This window comes from Sycon ciliatum, chromosome 13 (assembly GCF_964019385.1).
Source record: "Sycon ciliatum chromosome 13, ocSycCili1.1, whole genome shotgun sequence".
In the NCBI taxonomy this organism is placed as follows: Eukaryota; Metazoa; Porifera; class Calcarea; order Leucosolenida; family Sycettidae; genus Sycon; species Sycon ciliatum.
Genome location: NC_088655.1, coordinates 21,064,379 through 21,087,253, shown reverse-complemented (window position 1 = coordinate 21,087,253; position 22,875 = coordinate 21,064,379). Strand labels below are relative to the sequence as shown.

General features: G+C 47.0%; 1 protein-coding gene across 1 annotated transcript in view; it reads right to left on the bottom strand.

Moving 5' to 3' along the window:
* The window catches only part of LOC135829267 (ankyrin repeat, PH and SEC7 domain containing protein secG-like), a 41,749-nt gene extending 27,595 nt beyond the window's left edge, over positions 1-14,154 (bottom strand). The window contains exons 1-4 of the mRNA XM_065341670.1: positions 14,089-14,154; positions 13,293-13,391; positions 11,625-11,723; positions 341-439 (exon numbers count right to left, since the gene is read on the bottom strand). Coding sequence (XP_065197742.1) covers positions 341-439; positions 11,625-11,723; positions 13,293-13,391; positions 14,089-14,154 — 363 coding nt within the window. The remainder of the gene's footprint in view (positions 1-340; positions 440-11,624; positions 11,724-13,292; positions 13,392-14,088) is intronic.
* Positions 14,155-22,875: the final 8,721 nt, after the last annotated feature.

Below are 22,875 nucleotides of genomic sequence, written 5' to 3'. Positions count from 1 at the left end.
GCTGCACATTCGTAGTATATACCTCATACGATGTTACTGTCTTATGATCGGGAAAAAAGCTGCCGTCAACTGAATCCGCCGAGGGCCAAACCAAGCGGATTAGCATGCACTCTGCAAATTTAAGGGCACTCACGTCAGGTGAAAGATTCTGGTATGCTGGCGTCTCTCAAGAATATACCAAGCAATGGGAGCTTGCCCGACTTTGAGAACAAAAGACACAACACCCTGGGGCAAAGACCTGCATACATTATAGTCATGAGGAGGCCGTAAATGAACATATCCGGTTAAACACGGAACAGGATTATCCTGGTTCATAACAATCAATGTAACTGTGCTTTACCCCATCCTTGATGTTACAGTCGGCCCCTCCAGCGATCGGCGCTTGACACACCTCGAGGTCACCTCTCCTGACGGCAACGTGCAACGGAGTGTCGCCACGCTGGATGCACACACAAGAAACAACAGTACAGGAAAAAGTTCTCAATGGGTTTGATTGTAGAACACAGTCACATCAATGCAAAACAATTCAGAGTGGAATTCAAAAGTCGGTGGATATGGTTCTACTTGTCTGGTATTTACATTGCATGATTGCCATTAGTGTACAGACATACATGTACACTTATACCTCGGTTATCCAGACTCCGAAGCTACGGGCATTTCAGGCTACCGGACACCCTTTGGTTGAGTGTTAGTGGAAATGTTACTACTCTTTTGGCACTTTTTGTGGAAATAGTGACGACATATGAGCCGTCAGATGCGAAAAGGGTGCTTATGGCATCAGGGAGCAAATAGAGTAAAGTGCGTCAGAGTGACAGGCTGTCAAGTACCTGTCACATGCATGAGTGAATCTTGATGTGACGTCATTTTTTCGATCGTTGCGGGATATGGATGAGTGTGAGTGTGCATCCCCGGCCCGGCGCTGGTATGTACACTAGCGCACTGCTGAGATTCCCAGCTTTTCGTAGATACTTCAACCGGCCTGAAACTCCAAAGCACGGCGGATTTACATACAAAAGAAACTGCCTTTTTTTGTGGCGCAGTTCTCACGAGCTCCATTCTGATTCTGAACGAAATTCTTTTGTCTCCTGACCTAAATTGATGATATCTTCATGATGGGTTTGAATTTTTGAGTCCGGTTTTTTGGAGGTGAAGCATAAAAGCCTATAGAGTTTGCTTGAGTCCTTATCTCAATTTGACCAAAATATGCCATAAGCACCCTTTTCGCATCTGACGGCTCATATGCCATATTTATGGCCATTCCCCGTCAAAATGTATGTGATTCGGACTTACGGACATTTCGAAGTTACGGGTAGTGCCCGGATAAACAAGTTATAAGTGTATTTCATATTGTGGGATCACTGTGTCGTTGTACAAATTGGATTGTCGGCTGAAGAGGTGCTCCAGTCCATCATGGACTCGGACAGTGATGACTGGAGCTGCGATAGTGAGGTGTCGATGTCGAGTTTGAGCAGGGCGCAGCAGCACAAGCTACGCCAGCGCAGGACAACAAGTCGGTTTGAGTTGATACGAATAATTACAAGAAAATGGCCCGGCAAACCGCGTGCATCTGGCCTGGCACTGAAAGGGATTTCAAAGGATCAGACAGGGAAGTGAACTGCCTGAAAGGAGATAAAAATGCCAGACCCACCAGGGCTCAAATCTGGGACATTGTTTTTCATGAGCAAGGCTCACAAAACACTTCCTTTCACCTCTCGTAGTACATTCCAGAAAACTGACCGTGGTTTGTCCCCCGGGAGAGGAAAAAGACCCAAGCGCCATCAGCATGTGTGGCATGTGTTGTGAGCCGCATTTGGAGTGAAACACTTGTCAGCACCTTCTGGGTTCGACCTGGTCCCATAGCTTACATATTTAGAGCATTTTTCTCTCAACACGACTGTTCACACAGCATGGGGCTGTGTTCCCAAAAATACGTTAAAGAAAATGGACAAAACAAATCGAATACAAACAAGAACACGATAAGCAGCAAACGCACAGGAGGGAAGTGAGAAATGGCAACTAGTTTCAAGAGATGTTTAGAGCATTGCTCATGACAAGCAAGGTCCCGGGTTTGCGTCTTGATGGGTCTGGCATTTTTTTGGTCGCTGTGTGCAGGTCCTATATGGCATTTGGTACACTAAAAGACGGTCGCTGGTCACGCAAGGCAGGTGCAGTTTCCTTGTAGAACTGTCCATGCATGGAAAAATGCTGGTTAAAAGCAGATGGTGGCTAAAAGCAGAGGTCGCTTACACCAGGTTTTACTGTAGAGTGAAATCTGGCCAAGTTCATACGTCCACAGATTTGTAGTACATGTCTTGTATGGTATTACTTATGATTTCCAGAAAAGTCACGTCAACTGAATCAGCCGTGGGCCAAAACCGAGCAGAGTTGCCCATGCACCCTGTCAACATGTCGGAGACTCATAACGTCTCTGATATGTTGATATAGAGCGGCGCAAGGAACAAAATGAGTAGGGCTGAAACGATCGTGATATTTCCTTAGTGGCTCAGCTGATATCATAACGATCGGCTTAGCGACATATTTCCACGCACGTAATACATGTAATATTGTCATGGTTACTTGAATTAATTTTTCAAATTCCAATAAAGTAATAATTATGTCATTATAGGTGATATCAAGAGTAGATAAACAAGAGTGTGCAACTCGCGGATGGGTTGGCCCACGGCGGAATTGTTTGTTGACGTAATCTTTTCGACGACGCACGCGCTGCGAGCCTTTCGGAGAGGTTTCCCTCGTGCACTTGGCGGGGCTTTGCACTACAAGGTCGGTGCCCAGCACGTGCTCTCACACTGCTCTGCGGCAAAGTCCGCGTTTCCCTGAAAAAAGGTGACGTCAACAAAAAATTCCGCCGTGGGCGGGGGCATCTGCAGATTGTGCAGAAGAGATCCGGAGTTGCACACTCTTGTTTATCTACTCTTGGTGATATGTTGATTGCAACAGAGATATTTTACTATCCTTTCTAATTTGAGCTGCCACAAATAACTTCAAAGTACGCAATTCAATACAGGCATGCACACACACAGACACACACACTACATACAGACACACACACACACACACACACACTCACACACACACACACTTCGAAAACTGCAGCAGTTACACTGATGGCAATGCAGGCTCTGCAGCAAACTCCTCTGCGGATGCCTCAGTCAGGTCAGCAGCGACTTCCTCAGCTGCCGACAGCAAACGTGTGGAGCGGTGCAAGCTGGGGAGAATCACGTTCTTCCTCAGAAAGATCAATGCGTCAACATTCGAAGGGTGGAGGGAGCTGCGGGTTTTCGTAACGATGGCACCAGCAGCAGACAAAACGGATTCGAATGGCACAGACGAGCCAGGAATGGCCAAGAATTTCCTGGCCACGGGCGCCAACAGCGCAAAGCAGTCGCTGTGCACTTTCCACCAGGCAAGTACATCAGTCTCCATGCCTGTTGGCTCCTCGGTAAAGAACACAGCAAGCTGTCGCTCAGCCTTTTCCAGGTTATCAACTGGCTCGTCATGCCCATCGTCGACGTTCGCTGTGGTGCTCATCAGTTGAGCAAGGCTGCTCAAACAGGGCTTCTTCGCAGCTGGCTCAGTAACGCTAGAAGCCGGGCATGTGGGCAGCTTCTCGCTGGCCAGTTCAGCAAGATCTTTCTGCACTTGGATGCGCTGTTCAACCTCCAAGAAGTTCAGGTTCCGGAACCGAGGATCCAAGGCGCTAGCCAGGACCCCCGGACTCCGGACATCCAAATTGTCGTGGCGGAACTTCACCTTCAGCCGTGAAAGTAGATTCAACGCGAACGACCGTGCCATGGTGGAGTCTGTTTCGCCAACCAAAATTTGAAGCCGTGTTGCCAGCTTTGTGGTGATGGGGAGCATTATTGAGAACGTGACGTACGATTGCAAGCTCAAACGGCTTCAGAATTGTGACCAGGTGTTCAGCTGCGGCCCATTGCTGGTCCTTCAGATGAAGGTCACGGTGTTCCTTCTTTGGAGTGCAGCTGCTGTCCGACAGCACAACCGTCAATGCTGTCCTTAGCTGTAGGTGGCGGCTCAACATGAAGAAGGTGGAATTCCACCTTGTAGGCACGTCCTGGACTATGGTTAGTGGCTGCTTGGCGCTGTCGAGCTGCAACTGCTTGAGCCTGAGCCTGAGCCCGATGACGTCCCTGATGACGGTCTGCAGCATGTGGGCCATGCAGACCTGGTTGTCGATATCGTCATCACGCAAAATAGCTGCAGTGGCAACCATGTTTTGGGCCTCATCGTGAGTCACACAGCTCACTTGTTGGCGTGGAATGCCGAAAGCATCCACAACGGATAGCAGATGTGCAGCCAGCTGTACACTGGTATGGCTGCCGTGGAATTGGTTAGTCTGCAGGACACAGCTCACCAGAGACCAATCTCTGTCAATAAAATGTGCAGTGTATGTGACATAGCTCTGCGTCGCCATAGAAGTCCATCCATCGGTGGTGAGGGCTATGCCACACACTCCCTCGTTCTTCAACAGCTTTTTCAGGTCAGCGATCCCTATTTCATGGCGCTTGCGCAGCAGCGAACTGAAATGAGTTCGCGACGGGAATGGGAAGGCAGGCTCCACAAACTTCATCAGAGCAACAAACCCACGATCGCCAGCGATGGACAGTGGTCTGGTGGAGTCCACAATCCAATCAAAAAACAAGTCGGCGGGCTCCTCGGAGCGAACGGACGAACAGGGACGACTGGTGGAAGTTGCCGAGTTCACAACCCAACTCGACAAGCTGCTGCTGCTGCTGCGCTTCTCCGCTGCCACCGATGACGCATTACTAACATCTGACTCAGTAGTCGCACCCGAGGAGTGAACCAATTGGAACTTTGAAGGGTGAGCCGATTTCAGATGAGCGAACAGGTTGCTGGTTCCGCTCTGTCGAGAGTAAGTCTTTTTACAAAGTTTACATGTGTGCCTCTCCACACCGCGATTAAAATACGTCCACACCAGACCTTGCTTGCCTGGAAAACGCCATGGCAGTCAGACGATACCTACCTACAATATAACTACGAGTGTCAGAGAGAAGACGAACTACAAGTAAAAGGAAAACTACAAGTGTCAGATAGAAGGTAATTCCGTCAATCTGCACCTCATCACCTTGTGCAACTAGTATTTCGTCTGTGCTCGTCGTTCCGCAGTGCACCGTAGAATGTCTACAAGTGCAGTTCAGTTCACATGGTTCACGGCCAGTCACACTCACAGTGACAGTCTGTGAGTGTGACTGGCCGTATTGACCCGAGTAGATATTGTAGACCGCGCAAGTAGTTCCGCAGTGCACCGTACCAAGTCAACTAGCATGACTGCACTGACTGACTAGACTGTACATCACTGCAGAAGGGCCCCACACGCGAGCCGCCGGTGGACGAATAGTAGTAATATTTACACACTTATCATCCAAATATGTACTCATTTCAAGCCGATAAGCCGATAGCGAGTAAAAATGCTCGCTCGGTAGCTTTTCTAACGAGTAAATACCGAGTAATCGGTATAATCGTTTCAGCCCTAAAAATGAGTAACCCAACTTGCAGAAGTCTTAACTTCCCTGCTTTTGTGCTTTGCTCTCGAAACAAGTTTGTGCAACTTTTTGCTTTTTGGTTTCCGGATCATGCACCCGAAGTTCTTGTTTCTACTCCTCCCGAAGTCATTCCAAGTTCTTGTACAGGTAGACTCCCTCTAATTCGAATACGGAATAATTCGAACATTCCATGTAATTTGAACTTTTTCGTCGTACCGATCTTCTGCAAGTCACTTCAAGTTAAATTCGAATGCATAATTCGAAGTACGAAAAGTGCACCCGCTGGATAATTCGAACTCTGCCTTCGTACAGAAGAGCAGTTTACAGTACAGTGACTATGTCCTTCGAGCGCTTATTTCGAAGTGAGATGGAGTTGCTCTACTCGTAATTCGAAGTTCATTTTTTCTCCTTCTCTAGCCAAGAGTAACTCAGAAATTGATCCCTGGTCCGCTCCAGGATCGACAATAGCGTTGAAGAAACCGACCTTCTCTCGAAATTTGATCCAAGCCTGTGCGAGGCAAAGTGCAAAGATTTGATTGAAGACGACTTCTTCCAGGTGGTTGGCTCTCTTCGCGGATCTCAATGGCTTGTCATGCCGCGCCAGCTCATGCGCAAAGAAGTTTAGGACTGAACTACAACTGGAAGTCGTAAACATTGTCTATGCCTATGCTCCACTTCTGTTCGTCAGAACGACGTGCTGCTCTCCGACGGGCTTTCATGACGCAGAGAAGGCAGTGCTCTTCTTTTGCATTGAAATCGTTTCAGGACAACGGCAGCGATTGAAAACTGCGTCACTAAAACTTCGCAGGAGATGAAAATAATGTCCAATGACTTCATGTCGATCCAGTGTTTTGATGAAATGACCTGATTTCGTTGTTCATGACCACCTATGTTTCGTTGTTGCAAATAAAATGTGCAAAAATAATCAGCACGCAATTTCGAGCATTTTGACATACATATCAGTACATGGGACTGCATTTGGGATAATTAGAAGTTCCGGATAATTCGAATTTAGTGCCTGGCAATTTGAGGTTCGAATTAGAGGGAGTCTACCTGTACTTCGACATACTAGTGTAACGTGCGTCGGCGAGGCTAGGAGGCTACTACCCACAGTCAGTCAACTACAGTAACGTATCAGAACTTACTCCGGCACGGCCTGGAGGTTATCTTATATCAAAGTGAAAGTGAACTTGCTCTCTCTCTGATCTCTGCTCTCAGCTCTAATCTAATCTGAGCTAATCTGATGGTGGCAGAAAAGACAGCAGCTTTTATAGGCAAGCAAAGTATGTATAGCAAAGCAGGCGGCGGTAGGAAAGTAAGGTTAGTAAGCCATTGCAGTGATTACGAAATCATCCTTCTAGTACAAGTTCTAGAATAGTGGAGAAGTAAACCTAGATCATCATTGCTATACAGGTAGCTGAAGTGAGCATTGCGTAACATTAACATAATGACTAAGCGAGGTGTTCTAGAAGATGAGATATCTATATTATGCAATTTAGTCAGCAACATTACTCATAGGGCATTATGACGTGGAAGGTCTGGAATAGTCCGGAACAACATGACATACATGTACATGAGTCATGACTGTACCAACTAGTAACTAAAAGGAAGTGATACTAGAAGTGATTACAGCAGCATGCATGGAATCTATGATCTTCTAGAAGCGCGGTACTCCTGATGTAATCAAATCATATGTGACTTGTGAGGTACATGATGTAGGACTTGTCCGAAAGTAGTAACAAGAGTAATTATAAGAGTCATGCAAAGTACTAGTCATGCGTTAACTGTAAAGCAGGGATACTACACCCTCCCTTCCTACACTAAATCACGCCCTCGTGATTTGACAGAGAGTTCGATGATGTATGATGAACAGTACTCACTAGAACTAGAAGGCACCGTCAGTAGGTGGACTGGACAACTAACTTGCATTCACGTACATGTATTCTTGAATCTTGAACAGAGTGCTTGATATTCGGACGAAAGGGTGACAACTGACAGTACTAGTAGTAGTAGTAGCTCGAGCTCAGCAGCAGATCATAGGAGGCGGTGTGAACGTCATAGTAGATAGCGTATTACTTGTAGAGCGTCAACCGGAATATGGCAAATAATATCGGAAATGATAACGTTTTAGAGTAGACAGAAGAACTGAACTGATAACAAATCAAAAATAGAAGCACACCAGGTTCTCACCATCTCACGGGGTCAAAAAGGGAATATTGTCCTCCAAACAGGACCGAAAAACCACAGTTCACTTGCTGCACAACCCTGGCACAACCTGCCAGCCAAATCGCAGTTCCAAGCCGAACTGAGTACACAAGGGCATTCTCACACACATTGTCCCAGGTTAGCTAGGTAGACCGTGGCTCACCATGATCGGACGCCTACCGGACTAAACTGGATTCACTCACTCGCATAAAGGAAGACTGAAGAGAATAGGAAGACTGAAGGAAGACAGGAAAGAGAATGCCATACCTAGAATTAGCTTACGTTGGACATGGAGCTTGATCGGTAGAGACGCTGTCCGTCATCATTTCGGGCTAGGGGGAGACATGGCGGGCGAAGGAGTAGCGGCGACTGACGCATCAGGTTGGCCCATGCTGGTACCGGTTACACCAATAAAACAATTTACCGCTGCCATCAATTCTGTAGCGCGGCTGCCATCATTGCAGTACAGATACTAGATGGGTTCGAATCTAGCAATTATAAAATTGAACCACCGCTGCCATCAATGTAACGTGCGTGATCTAAGGCAATCCCACCGCTGCCACCAATGTAACGTGCGTCGGCGAGGCTAGGAGGCTACTACCCACAGTCAGTCAACTACAGTAACGTATCAGAACTTACTCCGGCACGGCCTGGAGGTTATCTTATATCAAAGTGAAAGTGAACTTGCTCTCTCTCTGATCTCTGCTCTCAGCTCTAATCTAATCTGAGCTAATCTGATGGTGGCAGAAAAGACAGCAGCTTTTATAGGCAAGCAAAGTATGTATAGCAAAGCAGGCGGCGGTAGGAAAGTAAGGTTAGTAAGCCATTGCAGTGATTACGAAATCATCCTTCTAGTACAAGTTCTAGAATAGTGGAGAAGTAAACCTAGATCATCATTGCTATACAGGTAGCTGAAGTGAGCATTGCGTAACATTAACATAATGACTAAGCGAGGTGTTCTAGAAGATGAGATATCTATATTATGCAATTTAGTCAGCAACATTACTCATAGGGCATTATGACGTGGAAGGTCTGGAATAGTCCGGAACAACATGACATACATGTACATGAGTCATGACTGTACCAACTAGTAACTAAAAGGAAGTGATACTAGAAGTGATTACAGCAGCATGCATGGAATCTATGATCTTCTAGAAGCGCGGTACTCCTGATGTAATCAAATCATATGTGACTTGTGAGGTACATGATGTAGGACTTGTCCGAAAGTAGTAACAAGAGTAATTATAAGAGTCATGCAAAGTACTAGTCATGCGTTAACTGTAAAGCAGGGATACTACACTAGCAGCTAATACGTGTAATAGATGGAGTGTAGATCGCAATCACAATTGTGGATGGAAGCAAAACAATGCAGAGTGGAATTCAACAGTTGGTTGATATGGTACTACTTGTCTGGTACTGCCGTGGACATGGAAATCCGGTTGCACGTCTAGCGGCCCCTGGGCGCTTTCCATGCAGCCTTGATTCGGTATGCGTAGTCTACGGTACACACATGCAGTGCACTGGTCATATCGGATAAACATGTGCACTGCATGCAACGTTCTGTACACATTTAGAGCGCCGGTCCCGGTCATTCGACTGGATTTCCATGTCCAAGACAGTATTTTCATTGGGTTTGCGTCCTGGTGGGTCTGGCATTTTTTTGGTCGCTGTGGGCAGGTCCAATATGGCATTTGGTACACTATTAGACGGTCGCTAGTCACGCAAGGCAGGTACAGTTTCCTTGTAGAACTGTCCATGCATGGAAAAATGCTGGTTAAAAGCAGATGGTGGCTAAAAGCAGAGGTCGCTTACACCAGGTTTTACTGTAGAGTGAAATCTGGCCAAGTTCATACGTCCACAGATTTGTAGTACATGTCTAGTATGGTATTACTTATGATTTCCAGAAAAGTCACGTCAACTGAATCAGCCGTGGGCCAAAACCGAGCAGAGTTGCCCATGCACCCTGTCAACATGTCGGATACTCAAACGTCTCTAATATGTTGATATAGAGCAGCGCAAGGAACAAAATGAGAAACGCAACTTGCAGAAGTCCTAAGGGAGCATCTCATAAGTTCGCATTTTGTTTCTAAACATTTCGCATTTCGAATAGAAAAAAGACTGTTGGCACATTTTTCTGGAACTGTACAATCTACTACCGTGCTAGATCCCTGCAGCAAATGAGTGTGTTTTGGTGGAGATCTACCTGTGTTTGCAGATCAGTTAACCCTTGCACAACATGCATGCAGGCTATTTAGAGGTGTCAAATGTCACACCAGCCTGATCAAACCGTGTACATGTGCCTGGCCAGCGTTTACAGCAGTACAGTTGTTGTGGAGGAACTATGTTTATGTGCGTGTACATGTCATTGATTGTACTTGTACTCAGTAAATGCGGTACTACTGCATGCCATTCACGACCGCTCTAGCAAAACATTCATATCCATGCACATGTACATGTACAATCATGTACATAAGCATACCATAGCATTGGGCCGCATGGACGTGTACAGTAGATAAACACAGAAAATGTGCGATAAGACTTTCGAATAGAGGGGGGAGGTAGGGGGGGGTAAAGTCTATTCGAAATGCGTTACGTTTGCAAAATAAATACGAACTTATGAGATGCTCTCTAACTTCCCTGGTTTTGTGCTTTGCTCTCGAAACAAGTTTGTGCAACTTTTTGCTTTTCGGTTTCCAGATCATGCACCCGAAGTTCTCCTTTCTACTCCTCCCGAAGTCATTCCAAGTTCTTGTACAGGTAGACTCCCTCTAATTAGAATACGGTATAATTCTAGCATTCCGTGTAATTCGAACTTTTTCGTCGTACCGATCTTCTGCAAGTCACTTCAAGTTAAATTCGAATGCATAATTCGAAGTACGAAAAGTGCACCCGCTGGATAATTCGAACTCTGTCTTCGTACAGAAGAACAGTTTACAGTACAGTGACTATGTCCTTCGAGCGCTTATTTCGAAGTGAGATGGAGTTGCTCTACTCGTAATTCGAAGTTCATTTCTTCTCATTCTCTAGCCTGGATTTCCATGTACAAGACAGTATTTACATTGCATGATTGCCATTAGTGTACAGACATACATGTATGTCATTTTCTTATCAGTGTGGTGCTATACAAATTGGATCAATGCCCAGGATGTGGTAGGAATGCGGCTAGACATGCACATATGCAAGTGTAGTGATGTAATCGGAACTGGTCCACGGTACCAGCTTTGCACTTTATTAGTTCGGATTTCAACACTCACAACTGTACTTGCTCACTGTTTGGGTTTGAGTGCATACTTTCAGAGCGTGGTGAAGGTAAGTTACGTAATAAAGGCAGAGAGCCGCGTACTGACCCATAACCACAGGTGCATACTCTTGTTTATGCACTCTTGCTACTATCCACGAGGATGGAGTCTGTGCTGCACTAGCCTGTGGCAATGTAAGATACAATAATACATGTCGGAATACCTTTCTGTTTCCAGCTCATGCTCCAGAAGTTCTCCTGTAAGCTCCTCCTGCAGTCGTTCCGAGTTTTTGTACTTCGACATACTAGCCCCTCATACGTGTAATGGATGGAACATAATAATTATTGTTCTGTCTGGACCTGCTGAGGTGAAAGATTCTGGCATGATGGCGTCTCTCTACACTATACCAAGCAATGGGAGCGTGACCGATTTTGATAACAATAGACACAACACCCTGGGGCAAAGACTTGCACACATTGATGGGGTGAGGAGGCAGTACATGAGAATTTTCGGGTTAGGACAGGATTCCACTCGGATAAAGGTCAAGGAACAGATGATTGTTTGCACGTTAATTGTACAGTGCAAACACAGAACAGGATCATCCTGGTTCACGACACTCAATGTCACTGTGCTTTACCACATTCTTGATGTTGCAGTCCACCCCTGCAGCGAGCAGCGCTTGAGACACATCAAGTTTACCACTATTTGCGGCATCGTGCAACGGAGTATCGCCCCACTGGTAGCACAGGCAAGAAACAACAGTACAGGAAAAAGTTCTCAATGAGTTTGATTGTAGATCACAATCACAACTGTAGACTAAAGCAAAACAATTCAGAGTGGAATTCAACAGTTGGTGGATATGGTACTACTTGTCTGGTATTTACATTGCATGATTGCCATTAGTGTACAGATATACATGTACACTTATACCTCGGTTATCCAGACCCCAAAGTTACGGGCATTTCAGGCTACCGGGCACCCTTTGGGTGAGTTTAAGTGGAAATGTTACTACTCTTTTGGCAATTTTGTGGAAATAGTGACGTCATATGCCATATCAATGGCCATACCCCGTTAAAATGTATGTGATTCGGAGTAACGGACATTTCGAAATTACGGGCAGTGCCCGGATAAACAAGTTATGAGTGTATTTCATATTGTCGGATCATTGTGTCGTTGTACAAATTGGATCAACGCCCATGATGCGGTACGAATGCGGCTAGACGTACACATATGCAAGTGCAGTGATGTGATCGGAACTGGTCCATGGTACCAGTTTTGCGCTTTAAGTCGCATTTCAGTGAAGAGAATTGTTCGTCGCTGCCTTAATCTGAGCTCTCCCGGGTGATTCAGCGGCAATTTTGGGGTTTGTGCTTCTGACACTTTCAAAATTTATTTTTTTGCCTTTTATCTTCCATGTATAATTTGATATCGTACTCCTAATGCAGGTTCAGTGAAACCCAGCCTATTCACGCGGCTGCACATTCGTAGTACATACCTCATACGGTGTTACTGTCTTATGATCGGGAAAAAAGCTGCCGTCAACGGAATCCGCCAAGGGCCAAACCAAGCGGAGTTTAGCATGGACTCTGCAAATTGAAGGGCACTCACGTCGTGTCCAACATATTGATATAAAGTGGCGCAAGAAATAAAAGGAGGAGGAAGGCATGCAGAAGTCTTAGCTTTCATGCTTCTGTTCTTTGCTCCCGAAACCAGTTTGTGCAGCTAGTGCACCTAAACCCTACGTGAGGGTTCTTGTATGGAAATCCTGTATTCACACCTGGAATGCTCAAGGTTCTGTATGCACAGCCTACTATTCACGAGGATGGAGCCTGCGCTGACCTAGTCTGCAGCAATGTAAGATACAATATACATGTAGCTCGAAATACATTTTTCTGTTTGCAGCTCATGCGCCTGAAGTCTACCTGTAGACTCATCCCGAAGTCGTTCCGAGTTTTAGTACTTCGACATACTAACCCTTCATACGTGTAATGGATGGATCATAGTAATCATTGTTTCGTCTGGACCTGCTCAGGTGAAAGATTCTGGTATGATGGCGTCTCTAAAGAATATACCAAGCAATGGGAGTGTGACCGATTTTGAGAACAATAGACACAACACCCTGGGGCAAAGGCCTGCACACATTATAGTCGTGAGGAGGCCGTAAATGAACATTTCCAGTTAAGACAGGATTCCACTCGATCGGGTGAAGGTCAGGGAACACATGATTTATCGTACGTTAATTGTACAGTGCAAACACAGAACAGGATTATCCTGGTTCATAACACTCAATGTTACTGTGCTTTACCACATTCTTGATTTTACAGTCGGCCCCTGCAGCGAGCAGCGCTTGACACACATCGAGTTTACCTATACTGGCGGCATCGTGCAACGGAGTGTTGCCACGCTGGATGCACACGCAAGAAACAACAGTACAGGAAAAAGTTCTCAATGAGTTTGAATGTAGAACACAGTCACAACTGTAGATCAAAGCAAAACAATTCAGAGTGGAATTCAACAGTTGGTGGATATGGTACTACTTGTCTGGTATTTACATTGCATGATTGCCATTAGTGTACAGACATACATGTCAACTAATACCTCGGTTATCCAGACCCCAAAGTTACAGGCATTTCAGGCTACCGGACACCCTTTGCTTGAGTTTCAGTGGAAATGTTACTACTCTTTTGGCAATTTTGTGGAAACAGTGACGACATATGCCATATCTATGGCCACTCCCCGTCAAAACGTATGTGATTCTGATTTAGGGACATTTCGAAGTTACGGACAGTGCCCGGATAAACACGTTTTGAGTGCATTTCATATTGTCTGATCAATGTATCGTTGTACAAATTGGATCAACGGCCATAATACGGTAAGAATGAGGCTAGATGTACACATATGCAAGTGCAGTGATGTTATCGGAACTGGTCTATGGTACCAGGCTTGTGCTTTAGGTCACATTTCAGTGAAGAGAATTTCACGTCGCTGCCTTAATCTGATGCCTCCCGGGTGATTCAGAGTCAATTTTGGAGTTTGTGCTTTTGCCACTTTCAAAATGGATTTTTTTGCCTTTATCCGGCATGTGTAATTTTATAACGTACTCGCAATGCAGGTTCAGTGAAACCCAGGCTATTCACGCGGCTGCACATGCGTGGTACATACCTCATACTGTGTTACTGTCTAATGATCTGGAGAAAAGTTGCCGTCAACTGAATCCGCCGAGGGCCAAACCAAGCGGAGTTTAGCATGCACTCTGCAAACGGAATGGCACTCACGGCGTCTGCGCCATGTTGATATAGAGTAACGCAAGAAACAACGCTTTACATATCTCAATTCTACTTATCCTGGCGGAATCGTGCAACGGAGTGTCGCCAAGCTGGAAGCACAGGCAAGAAAAAACTCCATAGCTGGCTATCGTCTTATCTTGACGGCAGTTCACTCCAGTGCTTAGTTGGCGGGCAGATTTCTTCTCTCTACCCAATCTCTGCAGGGGTGCCCCAGTGCAGTATTTTGGGCCCTACGCTGTTTTTAATATACGTGAATGAATCTGCCGATGTTCTTGATGGCAATGCTAAGCTTGAGGGCTACGCGGGGCGATACCACACTATACAGTCTAGTATCCTCAGCTCAGTGCCCTCGGGACGCTGCACACACCTTGCAGGTATCTACAAACCGCCTGCATAAGTGGGGTTGCCGGTGGAAAGTGTCTTTAGAACCCACCAAGTCACAGGCTATTAATTGCAACCCTCCGACGCACTGACCTAGACCTACCCCAAATCCTGTTTGGTGGTACCCTTGTACTGGAGGAAACCAGCATATCACTGCTTTGTGTTCGATTTGACTCCAAATTGTCCTTCGCTAGTCACCTCAGGACCGTGACCATCCGCGCCCAGCAGTGCCTCGGCTTTCTCCAACGAGCGGCCCACATTCTAACGCCAGCTGGCCGAACGACTGTCTACAAGGCATTCGTGAGGCCCCTGATGGAGTATGCCCCACTTGTGTGGATGGGCGCGCCAGCCAGCCACATCCAACGTCTGGATAATGTTCAACGCCGCGCACTGCGCATCATTGGCCCTGGTGCAATTCTCCTCAGTCTGGCTGTCCGCCGGACTGCTGCTGCTCTCTCGTGCATGTACAAATTGCATTTCATCACTGGTCCTCCTCAGCTACTTGCTGTATTGCCACCGCATCGTGTTTCTCCAGCCAACCCCAGAACCAGGAACGAGCACAATAGTGCCACTAGCCACGCCTATCAACTGTCAGACACGCTCACTGTCTCAGCTCCATCCGTTGTGAAGCGGTCGTTCCCGTACTGCTGTAAAGGCGCATGGAACTCCCTTCCTGACAGGCTGCTGTCGCAGCGCCCGCACAAAACACGTTATCAGTCATTCAAGACAAAGGTCTACCGACACCTGAGAGACAGCAACTGGTACTGGGCAACATATTCCCTGTAATTTTCGAGCTCGTCGCTTGCCCGACCCGCTAATCCGCGTACCTGGCCTTGCTCAAAGTGCTCAGCTTTGTTTTGCATACGTGTACATGTACATGGTACATCAGTCCAAACACTGATAATTTACAATCTCTTTTTATCTTGTTTATATTTTTCTAAACACCAACCGGCACTTTTACCCATTCTACTTCCCCATAGCTAGATCTAGCTTCGCTTTACATTTCTGTTTCTTTTTCCTGGTGCGTGCTTGTGGCATTGAAGCCGAGACCTTTGATCGGTGGAGCCCCTGGTATCTCACCATCACTGCTGCCCAGTGCAGCTGCTACTCAGTAGCTGTTTGTTTTTGTCCACAGAATTTTTTATGTTACGAGTTACAAATCTTACAAATTGAAGGGCACTCACGTCGTCTCCGACATGTTGACATAAAGTGGCGCAAGAAATAAAAGGAGGAGGAAGGCATGCAGATGTCTAAGCTTCCGTGCTTCTGTTCTTTGCTCGCGAAACCAGTTTGTGCAGCTAGTGCACCTAAACCCTACGTGAGGGTTCTTGTATGGAAATCCTGTATACACATCTGGAATGCTCGATGTTCTGTATGCACAGCCTACTATTCACGAGGATGGAGCCTGCGCTGCCCTAGTCTGCAGCAATGTAAAATACAATATACATGTAGCTCGAAATACTTTTCTTTTTTCAGCTCATGCGCCTGAAGTCCACCTGTATACTCCTTGCGAAGTCGTTCCGAGTTTTAGTAATTCGACATACTAACCCTTCATACGTGTAATGGATGGATCATAGTAATCATTGTTCCGTCTGGACCCACTAAGGTGAAAGATTCTGGTATGATGGCGTCTCTCAAGAATATACCAAGCAATGGGAGTGTGACCGATTTTGAGAACAATAGACACAACACCCTCGGGCAAAGACCTGCACACATTATAGTCATGAGGAGGCCGTAAATGAACATTTCCGATTAACCCACAACCAACTTACACTGTATAGTGCAGTTAGCTTTTTTTTGAGCTCCGTAGTTTTTCGCAGGTTTTGTAGCAGCCAGCCGGCAGCAGGCCGGTCTGGAGCAGGGTAGGGGCTGGATAGTTTAAAATTAGGTAGTAGAAAGTTAGAGCGTTCCAAATGCCCACGTCCGGTGAAAATCGCAGTTGGAGTTCGGTCTCTCCGAAAGTTCTAAAGAGGAACACGGGGACTTTCCACGTTCCACTGCACACGAAAACCCTCGAAGTTGCTGAGGCCCTGATAGAACATGGCTACTCCGACCTGATATCCGTGCAGCTGACCAGTAACTTGAGCTGCAAGGCCACGTTTCATTCCCGAGACACTCTGACACGACTTTGCCGAAACGGTTTCCATCTCATGTCAGTGGAAGTGCGCGTCACTCAACTGGTGCCTGATTCCGTGGAAATCCAAATTCACGATGTGCCTACCTGGGTCCAGGATGACGTTATTATCGAAAGCCTGGGTGTCTTTGGATCGGCCGTTGGGCCTCTTCGCCATGGATTTGTCAAGACGAAGTCAGGGCTCCCCATTGCCACTGGTATCCGCTTCGCCACATTCTCTCTTCGCCCCAACATGCAGATTCCGTCGTATGTGAAAACATCTACGAACAACTTGTTTCGTGTACACTACGAAGGCCAGCCTGCAACCTGTCGTAAATGCTCCCAACATCGCTGCAGATTGCAAACTCGCCACAGTAGTCCATCAGCCAGTGGTGCCAAAGTGAGTCCCCTGTTGCACTTACAAATCGAACACCTGGAACTGACATCAATCGATAGCAAAAGCATCACTGAATCCGACCTGCCTACTTTCCCTGGGGAAACTCTTGCACTCCTTTTGCAGTGCGCCTTGGAAATTCGACAAATTTCTTCTTCTTCATCAGCCATTACGAGGTTTTCCATCCGTTTTATCAGGACATCCAATGCGTCTTCAGTGAAAAACGTGGAGTTTTGTCAACGTTTGGTGTGGTTTTCCGTGGCGATCGACCTAAAATCGCGAAATAAATCGCCGTCGATTTGAGCAGAGGTGAGTTGGCTTGGAGCACGTACAGATTCCAAAAATATGTGTACATGCGCACCGGGAAGAAGATGAAGATGCTCACCATTTTCAAATAACTAATTCAAAAAACTACATGACTATTGTACTGCAATTGTTGTAGTTACTTGTTTGCAACTACAATGGTATCAAGTAGATAATCAAGCGAGGTACAGAGGAATTGATGGCTGATCAAAGCCCAAGGGACCAGCCCGAGGGCTTTGATCAGTCATCAAGCCCGACTGTACCTCGCTTGAATATGCTTCAGACGATCCCCAACAATTTTTTTGATTTTGAATTCAATCGCTTTATCTTTGGGTGATCTCGAGTGTGGTAGATAGTACTTCGAAGTAGTACAACTGTAACTGTACTACTGCCTGGTTGCAACATGTTCAAAGCAGCCTTGCCTTTATTTCAACTGTTTGCTGTCAGCATCCAGAGTCATGGCGTTTGATAGTTGGTCGTAATGGAGAAAAGAACTGCAGGGCATTCACTCGATGTAGAACATCCATCGCCGCAGATTCCTTACTTTTAGCTCTCCACGTTCCTTATATTTCCAGGGATCAGGACCTTCCCGGGGTGATTCCATTCAGGGTGGAAGCGTAGATCACTTTTGCCAAACAGTAAAAACTACGCTTCAAACCTGCTTGACATGACTCGGGGTGCATACTTCGGAAACCCGAAGGTGGATGATGTTCAATACTAGCTCATTGTAATCTTCCTGAAGGTATGTATTCGGATGCTCAATTAAATAGAACAGTGAAAGAGATGTGTAATGGAACAACACTCTACAAGTAGGCGAACAACAATTTTATTGTAATTTGAATCCAGGCACACGTGTAAGACGGAAACTGCAATGGTTTACACTGCAAATCTTCTCGATTTGCAAGATTTTTCCCGTAATTCACAAAAATCTGAAAGTTCATTCCTGAAACCCGCATGGCACTGATTGGAGATTGGGTTTAGGTCACAACAATGGCTGTCGATGAAATGCCAAAAATGGTCACTTTGTCGGCTTCCCCCTGCAGAGCGTGCAAGTCGTTTACTCTTTTTATTTGCGGATTCGGTGTACAGGGTACCTAAACTCCCCATTGAGGCCATAATCAAGTATTCGATTTCTAAGTGCAACAGGGTGCTTGAATTTGACGACTTCTGAGTTCTTGGCTGATGGACTACAGGAACGACATGCGCCAAGCGAACCGCGCACACCAGAACAAGCGCAACTGCAACTGTCGGAGGGCAACCTGGTGAACTTACCGTACAGACCGGAGTGCACAACGAGTCGCCAGACCCGGCACGCTCCAGCAGAAGGCCCAGCACCAGCCCGAGTACTCTCTCGAGTATTGGATGTAGTACGAGTGCAACTCCTGTGGGGTCAAATGTTGGAGAAGCCGCAGTCAGCACTGAAGTGCTCGAAACGGATTTGAATTTGAAAACTACGAAAGTCGATGAGGGGACTACTGAGGTTACTTCAGCGTTGAACAACCTGACAGATACTGAGCCAGACATGTCGTCCGCACAGGGATCGCTGTCAAGCATGACAGCACACCCCAGAACTCCCCTCGCGGACGTCGAAGTAGACATTGCAGAGCGAGATCTAGAACGGACAGAGCGACTCCTATCAGAAGTGGCATCAAACATCAACACCGAAGCGATCCACACTTGGTTCACGCCTGAACGACGAGGCAGGAATGCCAGCACTGAGTCCTCACCAGAGTTGGCAACTGGGGGGAAGAAGAAGGATTCCAGGAAACCAACAAATCTAGCTCCAGGCTCACGATTTAGTCCGCTTGCCAGAGTCTAATCGTGACTTGAAAAAAAAAATGCAGAACTATAACTATAATGTAACACCCACGGCACCATCTACCTCCTCGACCCAGTCACTGCGCCTCCTGGTGACTAATGCTTTTAGCTTAGCAAACAAATTTGGAGAATTTGTCCACACTGTCACGCACCACAATGTAGACATCGCTGTTGTGACCGAGACCAAGTTTGATGCAACTATCATGCAAGCTAAAGAGATGCGAAAAGACCACCAACAATCTATTAGATCATGACTAGTTCACATTCCACGTTGAAAGTACTGTCCCTGAACATCTGCAGCCTCGCCAGAAGCTGCAGGATCTAATGCAACTGGCCTCTACTTGTGTGCTCAATGTAATAGCTGTCTCAGAAACTTGGCTCGATGGTACCATTACAACAGCAGAAATGTCCATACCAGGTTACACCCTACATCGCCTAGACCGTTGCGGGAACTTGGGTGGTGGTGTGTGTATATACACTGATGTCGGACTGAAATGCCTTCCCCGGCCAGATCTTGCCACACAGGGTATTGAGTGCTGCTGGGTAGAGGTGAAGGCCCAGCCGAAGCCTTGTCTCATTGCCTGTCTGTATCGGCCACCTCATATGCGAGTGTCTTACTGGCAGGCCCTGGAAGCGACGTTCACTCGTGCGATGAGGGAGCCAAAGGATGTGATAATCTGTGGTGACTTCAATGTTGACTATAGCTGCCAGAGTGGTCAACTCTCATAATTATCTATCTGATATCGCGAATACCCTCGGACTGTCACAAAGTGTGAGTCAGGCCACAAGAATCGGAATTACGGGATCACAAACCACCCTGGACTTAGTATTTAGTACGTTGCTGTGCAGAGCCCCAACCATTGTCTCCCCAGTATCACTTAGTGACCATTCGGCTGTCATCTCTACCCTGCTACCACTGCTGACTGTGCACCCCAGAGTGCTCAACCGCAGACTCGGCACCTCCGAGGCATCAACATGGAAATGTTTCGCAATGACCTCGTGGCTGCAAACTTGTGCTCCTTGGATGGATCGTGTGATGAGATGTGGACTCGATGGCTGCAGAAGTTCCTGGATATCCTAGACAAACATGCTCCTTTGAGAACCCGCCGCACCAAAGCACGCAAGCATGTTCCTTGGATGGATGCAAACCTGCTGGCCACAATATCTAGTCGAAACCGGGCCCACCGCAAATGGCTACGCACCTGCAACCCTGTGGACCATGAAGCTTTCCGCCAGACCAGACGTGATGTGAACCAGCTTAACCGACGCCTCAAGGCCTGCTACTATCAGGATCAGTTTGCCAATGCGGAAGGCCAGCCAAGACAAACATGGAGAGTGATTAACCAGGTATCAGGCAGAACACGGACCCACACTGCTCCTCAATGCCCCCCGGATGAAATCGGACAAGTGTTTGCGGACATCGTCACCGATGCGACTCGCCCAAAGGTGCTGTCCATCCCCTCTGGTCCGCATGCAAGTACTGATCTCTGCTGCTTCAAGCCAGTATCCATCGCATGTGTACGCAAGTTGCTCAGCAGTGTAGATACGACAAAGTCAACGGGCAGTGATGGCGTACCTGCTCTTGTACTAGCAGCATGCTCTGACCTCTTAGCTCCATCAGTAACTCTCATCTTCAACAAGTCACTTTCCGAAGGGAGATTTCCACTATCCATGAAACTTGCAAATATCACCCCTGTGTACAAGAGCGGCAACCCTACTAAGGCCACCAATTTCAGGCCTGTTTCTCTGTTGCCTATTATCTCAAAGATCCTTGAGCGCATCGTACATTCGCAACTCACTGAATTCTTGACCACCCACAGCCTCTACCCAGATTGCCAGTTCGGATTCCGGAAACAGCACTCAACAGAGGATGCTGTTGTGATGGCATCAGAGGCCTTTGCCAATGCCAAAGACTCCGGACTCTCAACTTGCGCCGCCTTTGTTGACATGTCGAAGGCATTCGACAAGGTTCAACATGGCACCCTCATCCGCGACCTCTTCAGTATTGGTGTTGGTGGAAGTGCGCTGAATTGGCTGGCAGACTACTTAAGTGACCGGCAGCAAAGAGTTGTCATTGGGAACCAGCACAGCAAGGTATTCCAGCCCAGCAGTGGTGTGCCCCAGGGTTCCGTACTTGGTCCTCTGCTGTTTGTCCTCTATGTCCGTGGTGTGGCAGCTGAAGTGCAACCGTGTGGTGTGCGGACAGTTCAGTTCGCAGATGACATCATGCTCTATATTAGTAGGAGGGACAAACATCATCTGGAACGCAGTATGTCTTCTGCAGTTACACACCTGGCCAGATGGCTTGCCAGCAGGAACCTGGTACTAAACGAGAGTAAAACACAGATTTTGTTCATCTCTGCCCATCGTTCTGTGAATCCTCGTGTCGGCGTTATGTGCTCTGGAGTTCAACTGGCACAAGTAGAATCCGCAAAGTATCTTGGTGTCCACATGGACCAAGATCTCAAGTGGACCACAATGGTCAACCAGATCGCCAAGCGAGCTGCCTGTAAAATAGCTGTCCTGTTTAGAAACAGGCGCTGCATGCCCCTCCCGTGCCGCATCACGTACCTGAAGTCCCTGATCCTTCCTGACTTCCTGTATGCTAGCAACTGTTTCTCTGGTGGCCTCACCTCACATCAGCTCGAGCGCCTAGAGCGGCTACTCAAGCGCGCAGTCCGCTGTGTTTACAACGCTCCATTTGCATCCCCATCTGCGCCGCTGTATTGCCCACTGCGATTGCACTGGCTAGAAGTTATGTACTGCCACAAGCTTCTTGGCTACACTTGGCGCTGCCTTCAGGGTAAATGCAGCACATTGCTTACCGACATGTTCAGTCCTCTTAATGCCGGCCGTGCTACACGTAATAAGGGAAATCGAGCACTTAAATTTCCAGTCACTAAGACATCCGCTGGCACACATTCTGCCTCATTCCAATGTGTATCACTGTGGAACAGGCTCCAGCCCGACATCAGGAAAATCCCACAGTACCACCGATTCATGCGATCCCTCCCAGCACATGCTGCTTTTCAGTAATGCCACTGCCCGCTGTATTATTATTTCCTTTACTGGCCTAACTGGCTGTTTACAATGCAATACTTTACTACCCACTCTACTCAGTGCCATTACCTTCATTGGCCTTTTATAATTTATTCTCCTTTTTAGTCGATATCATGTAATTAGGCAAATTTGCCTGTTTGTTCTTTGGCTCTAAATAAACAAACAAACAAACAACAAAACCCCTTTGGAGTCCATGGTTCGATTTCGAACCATGGGCATTTTGTACTCATGTGGGTGCAGTCAAACTTTCGGTTCTCGGCCAAATCTTGACCAAATTCAACACTTGAAGGGACTAGGTGGTAGAGAAAACTCTCAGCTATCGCCTCAAACAGGTCCGAAGTCTCTCCGATGAAGTTGGAGTGAGCGGCGAGCGATCGAACATTTGAATTTTCTGCGCTGCATGCAGCGAGTCAGCAGTGCGTGCAAAAAGGGATTTTCCCAGCTTCATGACAGGTGGCACGTGCCAAGACAGGCGCGGCGCGAAGTCACGGCAAGGTAAGCTTCCACTCGAAAAAATTTGAACAGTTCCGAG